The sequence below is a fragment of the Cryptomeria japonica genome, chromosome 6 (genome assembly GCF_030272615.1).
Source record: "Cryptomeria japonica chromosome 6, Sugi_1.0, whole genome shotgun sequence".
In the NCBI taxonomy this organism is placed as follows: Eukaryota; Viridiplantae; Streptophyta; class Pinopsida; order Cupressales; family Cupressaceae; genus Cryptomeria; species Cryptomeria japonica.
Window position 1 is genome coordinate 399,374,114 of NC_081410.1, and position 20,750 is coordinate 399,394,863.

At 35.2% G+C, this 20,750-nt stretch overlaps 1 protein-coding gene across 1 annotated transcript in view; it reads left to right on the forward strand.

Annotated features, from left to right (window-relative positions):
- LOC131065820 (GRF1-interacting factor 1) overlaps positions 1 to 20,750 on the forward strand; it is a 73,893-nt gene that overhangs the window by 46,927 nt on the left and 6,216 nt on the right. Inside the window, exon 2 of the mRNA XM_058000458.2 lies at positions 842 to 918. Coding sequence (XP_057856441.1) covers positions 842 to 918 — 77 coding nt within the window. The remainder of the gene's footprint in view (positions 1 to 841; positions 919 to 20,750) is intronic.

Consider the following 20,750-nt stretch of genomic DNA (forward strand, 5'->3'; position numbering starts at 1 on the left):
GCTATTATGCTCCAAAATTTTCAACAGGAACATATCTTTTAGCTCTTCAACTTTGCTTCTAAGCAACTTGTAGGCTATTAAAGAAACCAAAAGGCAATCATTGGTTCCCTTCGTAAGTAAGAGTAAGGGCTGGCTATCCTCAAGCCTTGCAACCAAAACCTGCTCAATAGAATGGAGGCTATAGAGAGGATTGTTCACACTGTTTTGACTGTGAAGAGAGGGAGCTGTACCTGCACAACATCTCCAGCAGAAATACACACAAAAAAGGCTCCAACTTGCAAATAAAGTGACAGGCAATGGAGGTGCTTGCCAAGTGGAACCATGGAATGTACAAGCTGATATTCTTGGTGAAGGAGCTACCAGATGGAATTGGAAACTGAAGAGAATACTCTGCCTCATCTAAACACAAGAAAACCCCAATACACCCTTATTAGAACTTGAAGATGAATTAAAAAAATTCTTTATGATTAGCTATATGTATTGGTTTAGAACTTCATAAATTAATTCTTTTTTGTAATCCAAATAAGTCTCAAATATGCAGCTTTCTAGTTCTCGTGGATTGTTCTCAGCATACCAATGATAAATTGTATTTCTTTCCTTTGTGGTTGGGCACTCTTATTTATGGTGCTTTAAATTTTCTTTAGTAAGGTGCATACCATTTAAGGTATCTTGTATCTTCATTCACATGCACACACACACTTGGAGAAATCTTGCTTGTTATTCTTTATGATTTAAGTAGTAATTGAAATAAACGCCATCTTTGTGTCTGATAAATAAATAAATTGAAGATGTCAGAAATAGCCCCTAATGTTCAAGGTGTGGAATATTTTTGCTGTTGCAGTACTTGGATGAGAACAAGCAGTTGATACTAGCAATTATGGACAATCAAAATCTGGGAAAGCTTAATGAATGTGCACAGTAAGTTTTCATGTCTTTAATTGTCATTATCCTTTTTTAATTAAACTTCAGTTGCTCCTAGGATTTTGGTATTTGTTTATTGGCTCCTTTGTAAATATATAGATGACATGAAGTCTCGGGACGTGATAGTGTTTGCAGAAAAATGCCCTGAATGATGTATGTACGTTTGTCTTGCCACTTACTTATATCCTTCTAGGATGTGGGAGAAAAGTAACTTTTTGTGTATAGGGAGGACTGGTTTACTGATGTAACTGGCTGTGTTCAAGTTTCTGTGAAAGTAGATAGAGTTTTAAATGAATGCTACATGTCCAAATTACAAATACAAGCTATGTGTAAACCTAAGAAACCTCCTTTCTCACCATAAGGATATTTTTTTGATATATATGTCGAACTGAAAACCTTTCTGAGAATTCTTTAGCTATAAAATGAAGTTCCGAATCATCAATTCAATTTGTATATTTATGCATATGTATATGCTAGCGGTCTGTGGAAACAATGGGATCAGAAACAGGCTACTATCATCTTTTGTTATCTAGGTCTGTTTATGTTTGCTCTGCAATACAATATTAATTATAGTCAGTAAGCATTTTAGTAGATATTTTACAATAGTCTCTATATTATGTTTTCTTCTATTGACTTTTCTTGGAAATCAGGAATTCTTTTCCTTGGGCACAAGTTTTAGGTCTTCTTGAAGTTCAAAGAATTCAAAGCTCTTGTTGAGAACTAGATAGAGAAGAAGATTAAGGTGTTGAGGACAAATAATGTTGGAGAATTTTGTTCAATAGGGTTTGATAGCTTTTGCAAGGAATACAATAATGTGAGGCATGAGGCAATTTTATACATCCCATGGAGTTACCAAGAGATTGAATATGATGGTGATGGAAAGAGATAAGGGCATGCTTAGTGGCATTGTTTTGGAGCAAAAATTTGGGGTAGAAGTTGTGAGCATAACTTGTTACTTGATTAATAGGTCTTCTACTTAAGCTCTTTTGGGCACAATCTCTAAGGAGACTTTGGTTAGGAAAGAAGCCTTCATCGGGGTGTATTAGAATTTTTGATTGTGAGGCGTATGTATATGTGTTAAGAAGAAGAGATCCAAATTGGAATTCCAAGTAGAGAAGAGTATTTTCATTTGTAGGGAGATGCATCTCTAAAACCATGGGACATGTCTTGGGGATTGGGGTACATTCCTTGTATTGGAGACAAGTACAAAGACAACCCTGCTTGCAAGGAATATCTTGCTTGGGTCGCTTTAGTCTTTGATAGAAAAAAATTAAAAACCCTATGTCATATGCCAAAAAAAAACATGAAATTAAAAAACAAAAAAGAAAAACCCTATAAAGTTTTGCGCAAGGTCATTTTTTAGCATTTTAAGTAGATGTGATTTTCATTTACAATTAAGATGTCATGTTGGAGCAGATGTGATTTTGGATTTTTCATTCACTTGTTTAAATGCCACATGAGAACAAATGCAATTTTGAATTTTTATTTACTAGTTTCAACTCCATGCAAGAGCAAATGTGGGAGGACCATGATTTCAATTGATATTGTTATTTTATTATCACATTATTTAGGATTTCTTGGATGCAACTAGAAACCAACAAGTAGGTTCAAACATTGAGCTAGTTAGTTTGAACTCAAAACTATGTTTATAGGCATTATTTATATCTCAAGCCATTAGTTGATTTTATAATGCCATTATTGATGCAACTATAAATTTTTAAATTATTAATAATAAATATTTAAATCTAGATGCTTGAAATGAATTTTTTAATTTTTTAAATCTTCATTTAATCGGGCAAATCCATCTCAAAATTAAAATATGAATATCAGTCATCAAGCTCGATAAAATTAAAATATTGTTTGATTTAAATTTAAGATTTTAAATAGTTAAATTTACTATCAGTTTGTTTACACTAATTTTGTTGTTTTTTAAATTAATAATTTTTTTTTTTGTTTAGCATGTTAGGTTGGATGAAAATAGGATTTTTACCCCTTTTGGAAATATTGTGAAAGTGTTTCAAGGTCAAAGGGGCTAGGTGTAAACAACCATCATCAAAAGTAAACTTTGTTCAAAGACATTTTAGGGCATCTACTTGAGGTTTAGGGCTCATTTTCTTCACATATCAGGAAAAGGTGTGGAAGCTTGTTTAAATGGGTTAAAACAATATGAAGCGCTATTAGGTATCAAGAAAAGGCCGATGGGAAAGTGCCTCATTTGAGATCTCATGCTTCAATAGTTGGGTCATCTCAACATCTGTAGGAGTATTGACTCCACCCCTAGACGTGCAAACAACTATAAACCTTAACAAGAAGAGAAATAATATGTCACCAAATAATGGATGTATTTGAGATGTTAAACAATGTACAATACACTTGCTTATAAAGAAAAGTCGAGAGAGGTGAGCACCAATAGGAGATGAGGTTAGGTATAACCACAAGCCAACTAATGGCACAATTAACTAAATTTAGGTAGGCATTAAAATATAATAAACCTTACCTAATACCTAGGGATATGCAATGATGCTTAAGTGAAACCTAAGCTATGAGTAAATATAATTTACTAGAACACCCCCCTTAAAGTGCAACTTAGGGAGAAGATTATTATGCAATATGAGCAAGATGCAAGATGGGTTTGGGCAACTAAGCCATTTTTGGTAACCATGTACAATGAAATGAAATGCATTCTCTCACAAAGCGGAGAAAAGGAGAAAACCGCATGGGAGAAAACTCCTCTCCAAAAGAGAGAAAAGAAACAAGATGCATCGATGGAGGATTCAATCACACCCCCCAAGGACTACATACATCGTGTATATACAATCAATGATCCCCCATAGGAAGGAAGTAAGGAGACTACATAGTCACCCCATAATGAAGAAGCTCCAATGCCAATGAAATATGTTTGGAAATAAAAGATGACCCAATGCCTATAGGCAACACATGTTCCCTTAGGAAGACACAAGTCCATTGAATGATGAAGGAGCCATGCCATTTTCAACTGAAAAATGGAGGAAGTCTTCAAATAGAAGTCACTGGAATGAAACAAATATTGAATAATTAGGACCTAGCTTAGAGAGAATAGATAGTATCGACTGCACCTTATCTTTTTTAACCCCACATTTAGACAATTGTTTTCGAAGAGAATTGAGCTTGGTGAAGAAGTCCTAGATATTAAAAAAGTGTCTAGGTTCAACGCTCATTAGTTCATTCCCCAAATGAAACTTCCTCATCTTATTTTGCTTACCAAAGGGATTCTCCAAAGTGGTCCAAATCTCATTAGGATGTGTACAAGATGCAACATGATATCGAGGATCAGGAGAAATGGACAATAGAAGAGTACCAAGAGCTTTATCTCTTCTATCAAACCATTTTCTCTTTTCAGTAACACCTATGGGTTCAAGATCTTAACCTTAAGTAATTTTGTGCAACTTCAATGTTAGCAACAATAGTGCCATTTGTGATTTCCACTCATGGTAATTATATGGAGTGAGAGATACAACTTTGGGTAAATCCATGATCTAATAAGAGAATGGAGGAAATATTCTTCACAATATAGCCAATCATCTCCTTATGTGTGCAAGAAATGGAGCATAGCTAACATGCAACTTCAACGGAGTATATAGAGTAGCAAACAACAACATATCAGAAAAATACCTCAACCACCACAAAATTGGCGAACAGAGCTTTTCAATGATATATGATGCAGAAATAACGGACTCCGGATGCAAAAGTTGTGCTAGTTTGAAAAAAATGCCTATAAAAAGGCACTTGGAGGCAAGAAATCAGCACCTCAAGCTGTCCATATGACCACAAGCAATATCTCAAGCAAGAGAATGCAGCAATGGAGATTGAAGTGATACCTTTGAATAAGTTTGTGCAGTGGAGAGGGAAGCGATACCTTTGGTGGGCAAGCCATGCCAAAAAATTCAAATCACTTCAACTATGCTCCACAAGACGGAGGCACCAAGCCTTACACATCTCACAATTTCAAGAGGAGCGCTGCAAACTATAAGGAGAATAAAGTGTCTTCCATGGGCTTGGGATAATTCCCAAAAACTAATGCTCAAACATTGCGCATGGAGGGGCCTATAGCAATCTCGCCTCCACAGCAACACAAACCCTAAAGAAATATTTGTTGCAAACTTTAGAAGAAGGCAAAAGTCAATTGTGAAGCAAAAAAAATAAAAATGAGCCAATGAATGAGCATGGTTAGACGATAAAATGGAGATAGGTCATGACCAAACATCCAACGTGAGCCCTGTAAAGTGGAGACTAGTATAAACCTTGGATCACCAAACATATGTTGAATCATGAGATGTACGTTGCTCCGTAGTTGGAAACCATGCACAATTAAACCTTCGATTTGAACACCTTTGTTGAAAAAAGATAGACCCACGTGCCCAACCAATCGGTAATGAATGCAAGGAAACAATAACAGACAAAGGTAACTACCTTCCAATAGGATGTAAATGCGCCTAATACAAATCAAATCTTCTAAAGCCACATATCTCATTGGTCAGGATGCAAGCTAGAGAGAAGAATCTGCTTGTAAAAAATCTTTAGGTTTGAACAAAGACGATTCCCACTCTATTGTGAATGGTGTGAAGATGTCTTGTCTCATGGGATGGTATAGGCAATAGAGAATTTGCACACTGGCTCACAAGGGCGGCCAGGAATCAATGGACCCCTAGACAAAATTGTAGCGCCCAGCTAGAACTGCCTATGAAAACATCAATAAAAAATGCTACACCAATCATCTGATGCACAAGATAGGGAATCTTGAGTCCGTTGAAGAATCACAAAGATTTGACAAACACTAATGCATTGTCCCAGAGAATGAATAGTCGCCATAGAGAAAGCATATATAGGCAATTTAAGAGGCGCCAATAGGAAGATACAAGATGCCAGTCCAAACCATTGTATGCGCTCAATAATGCGGGCCTAAAATAAAGAATAAGCCCGATTCAACCAATTTGCCACAACGGAACAATTGAGTCAAATTTGAGGATGGGGATGTTAGCCAAAAGAGATAGCCCCAAACAAAGCACTGATCTTGCAAAGGATTTTGCAAATCGAGCAGCAAATGAGCCGATCCAGCAAATTCTATGCCCGATTAAAATCGCTTGTCTATGCAAACACCATCAAATGATGACCTTCAAATATAAAGCGAGTCGATCGACTTAGAACAAAATACTGATGAAGATTCTCAGATGCAGAAGACAGTGCAAGAAGGAAGCTTTGATACCATGTTGGAGTATTGACTCCACCCCAATACTTGCAAACAGCTATAAACCTTCACAAGAAGAGAAATAATATTTCACCAAATAATGAATGTATTTGAGTTGTCAAACAATGTACAATACGCCTGCTTATAAAGAAAAGGCGAGAGAGGTGAGCACCAATAGGAGATGAGTTTAGGTATAACCGCTTGCAACTAATGGCACAATGAACTACATGTAGGTAGGCAATAAAATATAATAAACCTTACCTAACACCTAGGCATACACAATGATGCCTGAGTGAAATTTAAGCTATGAGTAAATCTAATTTACTACAACAATATCAACATAGAGAGTCTGAGATTGTTGTGACTTCTAGAGATGTGACAAGAGAAGACGTAGGGTCTTCTCGCAAGAGGCCACACATTGGAAGCGTAAATCCCATTGGAAAATTGTTTGATGTGTAGAGTTGAGGTGTGGTTGATGTAGCGATCACATACTTATTCCGTGTAAATCAAATACCATTTAATGTTTGCTTGCTCACCTTTCTATGAGGAGATGGTCCAAGATACCAATAGTTCTATTTAAGGGTATGAAAAGCTTTACACTACTATAATGGTTAAAGAAAAAGTTTGACTAGAGCAAGGAATTGCACCAATGAAAAGATTGTGGTTTGTAGAGGGATGCAACATTGTGATGGTCGCGTAGGTAGATGTTATAAATCACCCACTTTATAATATTATATGGTAACATGCAACAAAGACCCTTATTTTTTGAAGGCAAAGATTGTTTAGAGAAAGAAAATAATATAGAGTTCCTCTAGGATTAACTATGTGATGTCATTAAGGAGGTGGATGCATCGCATGTGGTCCAAGTTGTTTTAGATGTTGCCCTTGTTTGTAAAGTAGCAGGCTTGTTGGTACAAACATATATTTTGGACACCATGTTGTGTGCATTCGTTGAATAATGCACTCAAAGATATTGGCAAGTTTCAATGGATTTTACATCTCATTGAAAAGGGTAGCAAAATGCAAATGTTCATATGTAATAATCATCACACATAAGCCATTTTATCAAAAATTAGCCAAGGTGGACCTCCTCAAACCCATTAATACATGGTTCGCTTCTAATTTTATATTGCTTGATTATCTTTATGCAATTAAAGGAGCTTTGTGTTCTATAGTATTTAGTGATGCATGGGCATCATTGTGACAATCTATATGAGATATTGTAGTTGAGTTGAGAGGTATGGTCCTTGATGACTGTTTTGGATTGATGTTAAATTTATTGTTGATTTTGTTCAACCCATATGTGAGGTGATTGAATTTGCAGAATTAGTCAAGTCATGCTTGGGAGAAATTTATGAAGAAATGGATTCAATTTGAAAGAATGAAAATAATAGATGTTGAGATCTTTCTTTATCTCCTTTGATAGAAAAAAAGATGCATGAAAGATGGAAAAAAGTTAAGAAACCCCCTTCATTGTGTTGCTTATGCCTTGAATCCTAGATGGTATGATACTCAATTAACCAAGAAGAGGTCGCCATGTGAGGACAGAGTGTTAATGAAGCAGTTTTTGGCTGTGGTAAAAAAGATTTATGGCTAAGGTGATGATGCTTCAATTATTAGGACTTAGTGGAATAGGTTTTCACATGGGCAAGGTGATTTTTCTTTTGTGGAAGCCTTATATCAAAGAAAGATCCTATAGAGTGGTGGTGGAACCATGAAAGTGAAACACTTGAATGAAATCGTTTTTAATAAGATAGTACTTACGAGTAGCCAACTTTTCATCTTGTGAGAGGATTTGGAGTACTTGTGGTTTCAATCTATGTTACTGGGTGTGTCTAGAACCAGGCGCACACTCGTACCAGGTGCATCTGGGTGTAGATTGGCCTAGGTGCATACCCAAGCATATCTGCAAGTACCCAAAGGCGTTGAGCGCCAAAAAGTAACAATAAAAGACATTTTTTAACTTTTTTTTTTGCATCCAAAAACCCTAAAATGCTCCTAAAAGCATCATTTTTCCCAATACAAAGATCATTTTTCTCTCTTAGCTCTCTCTTTTCTCATTTTGGCATTTGAAGAGCAGCTGATATACGTTATATGGCATATGACATAATATTGAAATTTTGAACTATCAATTGACAATTGATATTTATCTTTATCACTACCATTTTGGCATTTGGAATTCATCAATGTTTTAAGTATCATAATGTGAATTGTACTTAGTTTTACAATTCTATATATTTCTTTTTTTTCTTACACACACACACACACACACACACACACAACGTACCCAAGGAAAATATTGCTAAGTACAATTCACATTATAATACTTAAACATTGATGAATTCCAAATGCCAAAATGGTAGTGATAAAGATAAATATCAATTGTCAATTGATAGTTCAAAATTTCAATATTATGTCATATGCCATATAACGTATATCAGCTGCTCTTCAAAATGCCAAAATGAGAAAAGAGAGAGCTAAGAGAGAAAAATGATCTTTGTATTGGGACAAATGATGCTTTTAGGAGCATTTTAGGGTTTTTGGATGCAAAAAAAAAGGAAAAGTTTAATTCGTCGAAAACCTAATTTTTATTACACATTGTCTTTTGCTGCTGTGATGAGGAGTATTTGTGATGTCAGCAACACGAATAAGGCAAGAGAATGGGAAAAAAAACCCAACGCACAAAGTTTTCAATACGGGTATGCAAGTGCAGCAATATTTTCCTTGGGTACGTTTTGTGTGTGTGTGTGTGTATAAGAAAAAAAAGAAATATATAGAATTGTAAAACTAAGTACAATTCACATTATAATACTTAAACATTGATGAATTCCAAATGCCAAAATGGTAGTGATAAAGATAAATATCAATTGTCAATTGATAGTTAAAAATTTCAATATTATGTCATATGCCATATAACGTATATCAGCTGCTCTTCAAAATGCCAAAATGAGAAAAGAGAGAGCTAAGAGAGAAAAATGATCTTTGTATTGGGACAAATGATGCTTTTAGGAGCATTTTAGGGTTTTTGGATGCAAAAAAAGAAGGAAAAGTTTAATTCGTCGAAAACCTAATTTTTATTACACATTGTCTTTTGCTGCTGTGATGAGGAGTATTTGTGATGTCAGCAACACGAATAAGGCACGAGAACGGAAAAAACAAACCCAACGCACAAAGTTTTCAGTATGGGTATGTGTTGACGTGTATTTTGTACACTATCAAACACAGAATAAAATACCTAAAGGTACCTTATCCTCTCTTGAGTAAAGCCTCTGATTGCTGAAGATATCGCAAAAAGGATCAATCGGGATGACTTCAAGGTTCTTGTATGTAGGGTCTCTACGTGTGGATAAGCTCTTTGTGGTATGATGTGATTTGCTGGAATCACAAGGGGACTTACATTCGATGATTGAACGTCTGATCTGCTTTGAATATTGCTGGAACACAGGCTCTTACTAACTTTGACTTGAAAAAAAGGAAAAAAGAGGAGGGTGAGGAAAGAATCTAATCCTAATACTAAGGAATGTAGGAGCAATGATTGATCTTTGATGAAATTCTAACTAGGTCTTGTTTTGACATCGTAGGACCATCTCCACAAGGCTAGTGCGATCTTCGAAGGAAAGCTTTATGATGTTCAAATCATCACTGCAGGCATAGACACCATCAGGTTGATGCATATCAATGAAGAAGCGACAATTGAAGTTAAGCTTAAGCTGAATGATTCCAGTTGACTACGCAAGGCAAGTCTGCAATCAACAAACTGCTAGTAGTATGGATATACGAATTCCACCATCAATCAAGCACATTTCTTCCATTCATCTAATAACACAAAATCAAATATGAGAAGTATAAAGACCATGCAAATTGTCAAATCGACCCATAAATTTCACCATTTCTTCAATGAAGTTACAAGTCTCTTACAACAACATCTTGGCAACAATCTTTGCCTTCTCTCTCTACTCTACTCTAATTGCTATTCTCTCTCTATCTTCTAACTGCTTCCAACTATTCCTAACTATATTCTAACTATTCCCTTTACAAAATGAAATGCCAGGGCTTATATAGTGCCCTCAATACAATTCGATGGCTTAGATCAATTCAAGATCAATGGCCAAGATTCAACAATGAAAACCCTAATTAGGGTTTGTTACAACCATTACATAACATTTAATGCTTGACCAATGATAAAATTGTATTGCTTGGACACATGTCCTCTCTAGAAAATTCAACCAATGGATAGCTGGGGTAGGTACATCGGAGTTTGTGCCACCTTCCATGAGTTAGGTACATTGAATCTGGAAATGCTGAGGTGGACCACACTAACTAGAGAAGTGATGACTAGGATGCCACCTCGTTTGACACTTGTAACTTGGTAGATATTCAACTTGATGTTGTTGAGAAGCTAGCTTTAATTAATTCATCTGGTACCATCTGCTTCTTCAACGAACCCTTGTTCTAACTTCTTGTGTCCTTGATGTGCAGGATGATTGATGTACCTCGCCTTGGAATACTGGATTGGAGAAGTCACCCTTGATGACGTTAGTCCAAAGAAGGCCGTCCTTGTCGATGCTAGGCTGGAGGAGGTCGCCCTTGTCGATGCTAGGCTGGATCGAAGAAGGTCGTCCTTGTCCTTGCTTGATCGTCCTTGATGAGAACCTGCCGACTTGTAGATCCTCCGGGCTTTGGAGTCGCCATCTTGATACCTACACAACATTTCAAAATTAGTAATATATCTTGAAATCTAAAAATTAAACTTTAAAAGGAAGATTCAAGATTTTAATTTAGGAAACCTCATGATAAATCTTGAGTTATCATTTCCTAATTAACCATGTAATACTTAGATTTCTCCAAAAATGTCTAAAAAATCAAACCTTGAATAAGGGTGTCAAGATGATTTCGCCATACCTCCTCTTGAGAATTAACTCTAAGAAATGATGTAAAAATAGATGAATTTTGCTAGGCAAAGTGTAGATCAAAGCTCTCCCTTGGATAAAATGCACCTCCTTTAGCTTGGAAAAGAACTCCACCTTCCTCTTCAAAAATCTGGAAATTCGCCTTCAAATGTCTTCAAAAATCTGGAAATTATCCTCCAAACTAGCAAGAAATACGCCTCTCCAATAGCCTTCAAGATGAATTTCGCCTTCCTTAGTCCACACTTGGTAGAAATTCGCTCCACACAAGCTAGATTTCGCACCTCCTTCCTTGCTTCTCCAAATCGCACTTGAAACAATGAGTGAATGATTTGAATAATGAAAAACACACCCCAAATATATAGAGCGCTCACCTTCTACATCTCTCCATAGGCCGACTTGGTGGAAAAAATAAACAAAGATTAATAAAAGGAGAAGGCCGACTTAATTAAGCAATAAAAAATGATACCTCAAGCGCTCTTCTTTTTAAATTTTAATTTAATAATAATTAATTTCGAAATGCCTCAATTAATAAAAAAAAACGATTTTCCAAGGCTCAAAATTAATTATTAAATGCTATGCGCTTTTCATTAAATGCCAATTTTAAATTTTTTTTTAAAAAATATTTCAAAGTTTTGGGCGAACTTGGTATCTAGTGCGATTTGCTAAAACAAGGCAAAAAAATAATGAATTTTGATAACTTCGCTCTGGTCCCTTGGAGAGGGACAGGAGCGTTTTGCCTTGGTCCCTTGGAGAGGGACAGGAGCGATTTTGCAAATCCAAGCTTATCTGTCCTTTGTTAGCCTTCCAAATTATATTCAACGAATAAAACACACTTCCCTTGACCACTTCAAATCGCGAAATCACTTAAATCTTGCAAGGATAATGCAAATTTGGAATTCAAGCTCCGGTCCTTCAGTGAGGGACGGGGGCACTTTTTCATTTTTAAGCCAATTCGTCCTTTGCTAGTCTTCCAAATTATCTTCAATGGATGAATCTTGCCCTCTTTCATTCATTTCAATCACGCAACTTGCCTTGCCTTTGCAAGAAATTTGTATTTTTAGAAAAGAGGGACGGTCCTTCAGTGAGGGACGGGAGCACTTTTGGAAAAGTGGGACGGTCCTTCAGTGAGGGACGGGAGCACTTTTGACATCTTGGCGTACCCTTTTGTTCTTTAAATCTCTCAATTGCGTCCAAGGCATAAAACATCCTTCGTCCTTCCCATCCAAGTCAAGTTTTGCCATAAAATATCAAACAAATAGGAGAAACTTGAAAAAGTGGCACGGTCCTTCAGTGAGGGACGGGAGCACTTTTTGTCATTTGGGTTGATTTACTCCTTTGTAGACTGCTTAAATTATATTCAATGGACAAAACATGCCCTCCTTGATCTCTTCCAATCATAAAATTGTCCTGATCCTGCAAGAACAGTGCAAATTTGAAAATCAAGCTCCGGTCCTTCAGTGAGGGACAGGAGCGAATTTTGCCCTCTAGGCCAAATCACTACAATTTTCATCTCAAATTTCCTTTGCTAGGGAAGATTTCACCTTACTTCATGCTATGAATAAAAGTTAATGTCCAAAAAAGGTCTAAAATCGTGCATATAAAGAAAAGCGCTCTGGTCCTTCAGTGAGGGACAGGAGCGAATTTGACTTTCTAGGCAAAAAACTTCATCATTTCATTGTCAAATCTGGATGCTCTATCATGCTCATTTCGTCCTTCATTGTGTCTTTGATATTTCAATTTGACCAAACAAGGTCAGGAATGACTCAAATAAGCCTTTTCGCCCTGGACCCTTGGTGAGGGACAGGAGCGCTTCGCCTTGGTCCCTTGGAGAGGGACAGGAGCGAAATTCGCTCTGGATCCTCAGTGAAGGACAGGAGCGAAATTTGACTTTTTGAACTCTCTATCAGGATAATTTTAATGGAATATAACATTTAAGTATCTTATACTTTAAGTTATATTCCATATATACTTTCAGGATGTTTGAGAGTGGTTTCAGACCTCCAGGAGTTATATAGCAAAATCTAGTTTTTGGAGGTTTTTCAGTTTCCAGACTTAGTCAAATTTCAGGATCAGGACTTTCAGACTTAGCCAAATTTTAGGATCAGGACATTCCAAACTTAGCCAAATTTCAGGATCAGGACTTCACTCCAGCAGGACCTGCTATCCTATTGATCTCCCCGACAACACTCAAAATGCAAAAGCCAACTGACAAAACCCTAAAAGACTTAAAAAAAACAAACCCTAAAAAAGCAAAAAACAGGGGTCCCCATTTGCAATGGGGCGATGTGTGAAAACGTCACAACAGTTGCAAGTACAACAATATTTTCCTTGGGTATGTGTTAATGCATGGTAGCTTATGCAAGATAAGATCTTCCTAACCTTCCTTGTTCTGTTATTTATCTACATGCTTCATGTCTGATTTATATTGCATATGATTATCGGATTGTACAAACATTGCTTATCATTATGCTATCGGGCTAACAACCCGATAGCATATTAATGTCAATTGTTAATTGGCATTAATATGCTATCGGGGTATTAACTCAATAGCATATTAAATGCTATAAGTTATCGGGTTAAATTCGCCGATACATACTTGCTATCGGATGCATAAACATTGGCACCGATTCACATCTGTTATCGGGCTTAATTATATCGAGCATATTTGTTATCGGGTTTAATGAATACACCGCTTCATTTGGCATTAACATTGGTTAACAAATGCACCGGTTGGATTATATTCATCGTGCACTTTGAATCATCGGTGTTTATATGGACCGATTCATTAAATTGATCAGTCATTATATTATGATATTACAATATGCTATTGGGGGTTTTTGAACCGATAATCAGCATTGTGTTAATGGTATAATTGTAAAGGCACCGATCAATGGGTGCATTGATCGGTCATGCCTAAAAGGCATGACCGGTCAATACACCAATTGACTGGTTGCCTAAATGATATATATGCCAATTGAATTCATTTGGAGAAGACATAGAAAATATTAAATCATCTCTCTCCTTCAGACCTGCAGATAAAAATCAGAATTATTAGACATTGACATAATTCCTCATATCCATATATAGCATTCATAGTTCATAACTTGTTCTTTAATTAAAATTGAAATAACTTTACAGTACGTTGTGTGTGTGTGTGTGTGTGTATAAGAAAAAAAAGAAATATATAGAATTGTAAGACTAAGTACAATTCACATTATAATACTTAAACATTGATGAATTCCAAATGCCAAAATGGTAGTGATAAAGATAAATATCAATTGTCAATTGATAGTTCAAAATTTCAATATTATGTCATATGCCATATAACGTATATCAGCTGCTCTTCAAAATGCCAAAATGAGAAAAGAGAGAGCTAAGAGAGAAAAATGATCTTTGTATTGGGACAAATGATGCTTTTAGGAGCATTTTAGGGTTTTTGGATGCAAAAAAAAAAAGGAAAAGTTTAATTCGTCGAAAACCTAATTTTTATTACACATTGTCTTTTGCTGCTGTGATGAGGAGTATTTCTGATGTCAGCAACACGAATAAGGCACGAGAACGGGAAAAAAAAACCCAATGCACAAAGTTTTCAATACGGGTATGCAAGTACAGCAATATTTTCCTTGGGTATGTTGTGTGTGTGTGTACATAAGAAAAAAAAGAAATATATAGAATTGTAAAACTAAGTACAATTCACATCATAATACTTAAACATTGATGAATTCCAAATGCCAAAATGATAGTGATAAAGATAAATATCAATTGTCAATTGATAGTTCAAAATTTCAATATTATGTCATATGCCATATAACGTATATCAGCTGCTCTTCAAAATACCAAAATGAGAAAAGAGAGAGCTAAGAGAGAAAAATGATCTTTGTATTGGGACAAATGATGCTTTTAGGAGCATTTTAGGGTTTTTGGATGCAAAGAAAAAAGAAGTTTATTTCGTCGAAAACCTAATTTTTGTTACACATTGTCTTTTGCTGCTGTGATGAGGAGTATTTGTGATGTCAGCAACATGAATAAGGCATGAGAACGGGAAAAAAAAACCCAATGCACAAAGTTTTCAATACGGGTATGCAAGTACAGCAATATTTTCCTTGGGTATGTTGTGTGTGTGTGTACATAAGAAAAAAAAGAAATATATAGAATTGTAAAACTAAGTACAATTCACATTATAATACTTAAACATTGATGAATTCCAAATGCCAAAATGGTAGTGATAAAGATAAATATCAATTGTCAATTGATAGCTCAAAATTTCAATATTATGTCATATACCATATAACGTATATCAGCTGCTCTTCAAAATGCCAAAATGAGAAAAGAGAGAGCTAAGAGAGAAAAATGATCTTTGTATTGGGACAAATGATGCTTTTAGGAGCATTTTAGGGTTTTTGGATGCAAAAAAAAAAGGAAAAGTTTAATTCGTCGAAAACCTAATTTTTATTACACATTGTCTTTTGCTGCTGTGATGAGGAGTATTTGTGATGTCAGCAACACGAATAAGGCACGAGAACAGGAAAAAAAAACCCAATGCACAAAGTTTTCAGTATATTTCAAACAAAATTTTATTAATATAGCTATACAATGATGAACAATCTATATAAACAACGATGAACAATCTAATATAACGATGAACAATCTATATATTTCAAACAAAATTTTGTTAATACAGTTATACAACGATGAACTATTTTCAGTATATTTCAAACAAAATTTTGTTAATACAGTTATACAACGATGAACTATTTTCAGTATATTTCAAACAAAATTTTATTAATACAGTTATACAATGATGAACAATCTATATTCTTTTTAATAATACTGAACAATGTAATTTTCTTTTAATAAATTGGTGTATTTTACATTTATATATAAAGAACAATCTATTAAAAAGAATTGAGATTAAATAAATTAAAAGAACAATTTATATAAAAATATACGTAAATTAAATTATATATATGTTGTAAAAATATTAAGAATTTATGATAATCCTGATTTCTAATAATGTGTGTTTTTGAAGAATATATTTAAAAAAAATGTATTTTGAAATGTTCGGTAAAGTTGCCGAGTTTTTCCCTAAGTTTTTGCGAGTATTGAGTTTTTTAAAATTTTTGGGCTTGCTGAGTCATTGCCGAGTCCGAGTTTTTCAACTATGGGATGAACTATTGAGTCAAGAGTCATGAATGTTGACATTATATTTAATTTATTATATTAGTTTTTGTGTTTAAACTAGAAAGTTAAATGTCATGGTATTGATTGTCAAAGAAATTAAAATAGCAAACAATTAATCTTTTCAGTTTTCCTCTCATTAAACTTGGTGTATATTCAAAGTTTCAATATTTTATATATTTGAAAGTAATTGGCATCTCCAAGTAGCCGTCTCCTATTTTCTTTCAAAAAATGAGACACTGACATCAGAATTCTTCTCTTGTACCTGTACTAGTCTTCTGACAACTATGGTACAATCACAATGGGAGAGGCTACAAGCTTTCGAATCCCAAGACTAGAAAGACATGTATAGTTTGAATGTGATTTTGAGAGTTTAGATCTCCAGAATCTCTGCAACAAAAATATGAAAAAATAGTGGTACAAATAAATTCAAAGCTTGAGGATGTTATAGCTATTTTTAATCTAGAGTTTAAAAATGGATTTGACGAGGAGAGCAGTTTAGAGAATTCTTATGAAGGAGAAGAACAACCTCAAACCCCACTCTCGAGGAGCTAATCTTGGCAAAGAATATAACCAAATAGGTACACCACATCCAGTTTTAGGTGCATCTTTTCTTTGTTTTCTAATATGGATACAAAATATTGAAGCCTTGTGGGAAATTTGTTGCATCTTACCCACACACAACCTGATATTTCTTTTGTCATTGAACCGATGGTAAAATTAATGTAGCCACCATAGAGTAGTCAAACGAAAGATGTAATGTGTATCTTGAGATGTAAAGAGGACATTGTATTTTGGCTTTGAGTGTATGACAAGAGTCAATATGTGTCAATTGGCTGCACAGATTTAGATTGGATAGGAGATCTACTTGGGGATATGTTTTCATGTTGGCAGTGTTGATGTATTTTTATGCACTTCAGACATAGAATAAAATACTAAGTGTTTTATTCTCTCTTGAACAAAGACTCCTCAAATAATAGACTGCGTGATTAATTGAGGTGACTCCAAGGTTTCTTTAGCTAGGTCTTGACTTTACAAATGGATAACTTAGTTGAAATGATGTGATATGTTGGTATCACAAAGGGAGTTATGCAATTGTTCTTAGCTTTTGTATCACCTTCTTCACAAGGAAAACTCTAATGATTCTGAATTTGAGGACTTAAATGACTTATGATTTTGCAATAATGCTCTTGAAACTAATCCTAATAAAGGGTTTGAAATAAATTGCAAAAGAATTAGGGTTTAGAGATCTAAGCTATGCCTAACAATGCAAGAGATTATTATTGACTTATTGAAACCAAACCGTACTTTGCTTTGCCATAGGATAATAACTACGCAAAGATGGTGTGATCTTCTACGGAATATTAAGGATTTTCAAATCACTTTTGCACATCAACAAGATGAACAATGAGCATAAGCAATTGAAGTTGAGCTTTACAATAGGTTTAGACTAACCATGCACTGCAATGCAATCAACAAATTACAAATGGCATGAGCATAAGTGGTTTCCCCATAAATCAACAACAATATCTTGCATTCAACTAAAACTCCATTAAAATGATCGTAAAATCAACTTGAGAAATAAGAAAACCATGCTAACATCCAAAATAACACATAGGCTCACCAAGTTTCAATGAGTTTGTATTTATTTCGGTAGTATCTCAGCAATAATTCCACAAAAGTCTCTTGCTACAAATGAAGTGAACAAGCCTTATACAGAGTTCTTATGACAAATGAAGGAACAAGATTGATTTGAAATCAATGGCCAAGATTAAGACAACAAAATCCTAATTAGGGTTAGTTACATTTACTAACCCACTAACTTTATTACATACATACCAATGAAAAAATAGAGCACCCTCCTTGGCACAAAATGTGAGTGGAAGCAAATAAGAAAATTGAATGCCACCAAGGATCATAACAACTCATCTTGTAGAACTATGTGCCCTTTATCTCTTTCCTTGCTTGCAAATTCAATGACCATGGACATGATTAGTTTGAGCTCATCCATTTATACAATTGGGGTTGCTTCAATCTTGAATTCAATAATTGCCAAGTCATTATTACACTTGACAAAAGTCTTTTCCAATTCTATCCTTTGCTTTCTCTACCTTTGGAATTGCAATGTACAATGTGCGGGATCCCGAACTCTCTTGTGTAATCTTGGAATACTTCTTAGCTTTCTTCTTCTCCATATTCTTGCCAATCTTTTCTAGAAAATATTCTAAGTTATTGACTCGATTGCTTTCTATCAAAGATTTCTTCTTTATTCGCTCCCTCAACCATTCAGGAATTGTTGACTGTTCCTCATCCTCATCTAATTCTACTTGTTCTTGATCCTCCTGTAATGCGGATATCATCCCCTCATTGAGGAACTCATCTAGAAAACTCAAATTTTCCCTTAAGGCTTCCTCAAGTTGAATTGGTTCCATTGTTTGATTGTTGTCCATTCCCATAGCTTGAAAAATATTTTCTTCTTGATTTCTTTGCAAAGTAGATTCCATAGACTCATTTGTACCTTGGCCATCTTGAACTCTTAGATTTGACACATTTTCATTTGATGGTTCATTCTCACCAATAGATGTTACATTTTTGTCTACAGAAACAACAACCTCTTGAACTAAAGAATTACTATTGGATGAGTGCGTCATGCCTGTCTTTTGCCCTTTTCCCTTTGGCTCTTCACTTAGAACAAACTTCCTTTTTGCCCGCTTGGGTTGTGAAGTTTCAGCTACGCCCTTCTTTTTCTTGTGACTTTCATGCTCTTGCCAACCTCTTTCAAACTCAATATTGATTTCTTGTTGACTTTCACTCATTTCATCATTGGAAGATTGCGACTCCATATCTCCCATCAAATCACATGTTAAGAGGATATCTTGTGCTTTCAACCTTGTGACCTGTTGATCCACCCATTTTCTTGTGTGTGCCACAACTAGTCTCATCAACTCACTTAGTTTTACTATTTCAGCTTCTAACCAACTTAGAGTAGGAAGTGTTGGAGTTTTGTCATTGATGAAGGAGAATGTTGTATAGGCTATTAGTTGTCATTGATGTCAACATACTTCTGTTGACTTATATTGTTGCTACTCGGGTACTCTGATGATTCTATCCATCATGTTTTGGCCTGCGTTGCTTCGCAGTTGCAGATATGGGTTTGCGGTTTAGGTAGTATACTCATGAATATCAAATGTACCTATATTCCAATTTGTACGTGTTATGGGTCTTTGGAAGGTGAGATACATTGTTTGGCAGTTTAGTTTGTTAGTTGCTCTATTTCTTTAGAACATAATAGTTTGTCTAGGCATCCGCATTTCATTAGTTGATTGTTTTTGATCTTGCGGTTTTGGGACATGATTAAGCATTATGGATAACATGTGTATTCCAGTTGGCATTAACTTTTGTTATATCCTTGGCCAACTTATGTAGGTGAAACGTATGAAGTATATTGTGGTAGCGTGTAAGGTATTTTCTTTGTAAGACATGTGTCGCCGACTTGAGATGTGGATTGATATATATATATATGTGATGTATTCCTTTGATGAGAGATATATAAAAACAGAGAAACATAGAGATATAGAGATAGAAGTACGACATAGTGATCAAATATGATATGCGATTGAAGCAGATAATTGAAGAGCGAATGAAGTGTGTGAAGTCTGTCTATTGAGCTTAATTGTAACTGTATTCTATGCATATGTGAGATGCAACTATAGTTCATTTTGTTTATTTGTTCTCTTTTGGGCAGTAAGCCCTTTGGGAGTGAGCCTTGTAGTGAGCATTTTGTAATATTCTATAAGTAGTTATATTATATTGAGAGTTAACCCTCTCTATGGTTTTTCCCTAACGGATTTCCATGCAAAAATGTAGTGTTCTCTTGTGCATGTTGTTGTGGATGATATCTCTACTTTTGTTGTTCATTTGATCACTCATTTCTTTGTTCTGCATGCTAATTGATGTAAATCTGCAAAGTAGTAATAAGATTGTTTTAGGATTTAGGGAATACTGATTCACCCACCCCCGCTCTTAGTATTCCAGCTGTTTAACAATTGGTATCAGATCTTTTGTCCTTTGTTTACCTTAACCGCTTGAGGGAGATCTTGTTGTTTGAACATATGTCTCCTGAATTAAGTCTTGAAGAAATCCTTATGGGTGGAGAATTGCAGATTGCTCTTGAAGACCTTAAGAATATGGAAAGTGAAAACAAAGATTTGAAAGAAAATATCAAAGAAGCAAATGAATGCATCAAAAAACTGAGGGAACATATCAAGAAGTTCAGAGAAAGATATAAAGAGGTCAGCAAGGAAACGGAACAATTGTCAGTTTGAAGTTACAAGTTGAAGAAAGTAAGAAAACTGAGGAATGTCTGAATGACTTAATGAAACACAAGACTAATGAATGTGCAAGACTAGAACAGGAAGTGGTAACCCTGAGATCTGAAGACAAATTCAAGGAAAGTACTAAGAGACCTGATGAAATGATGGCTATGCAAGAAATCTCTGGAATATAAAAGTGGATTA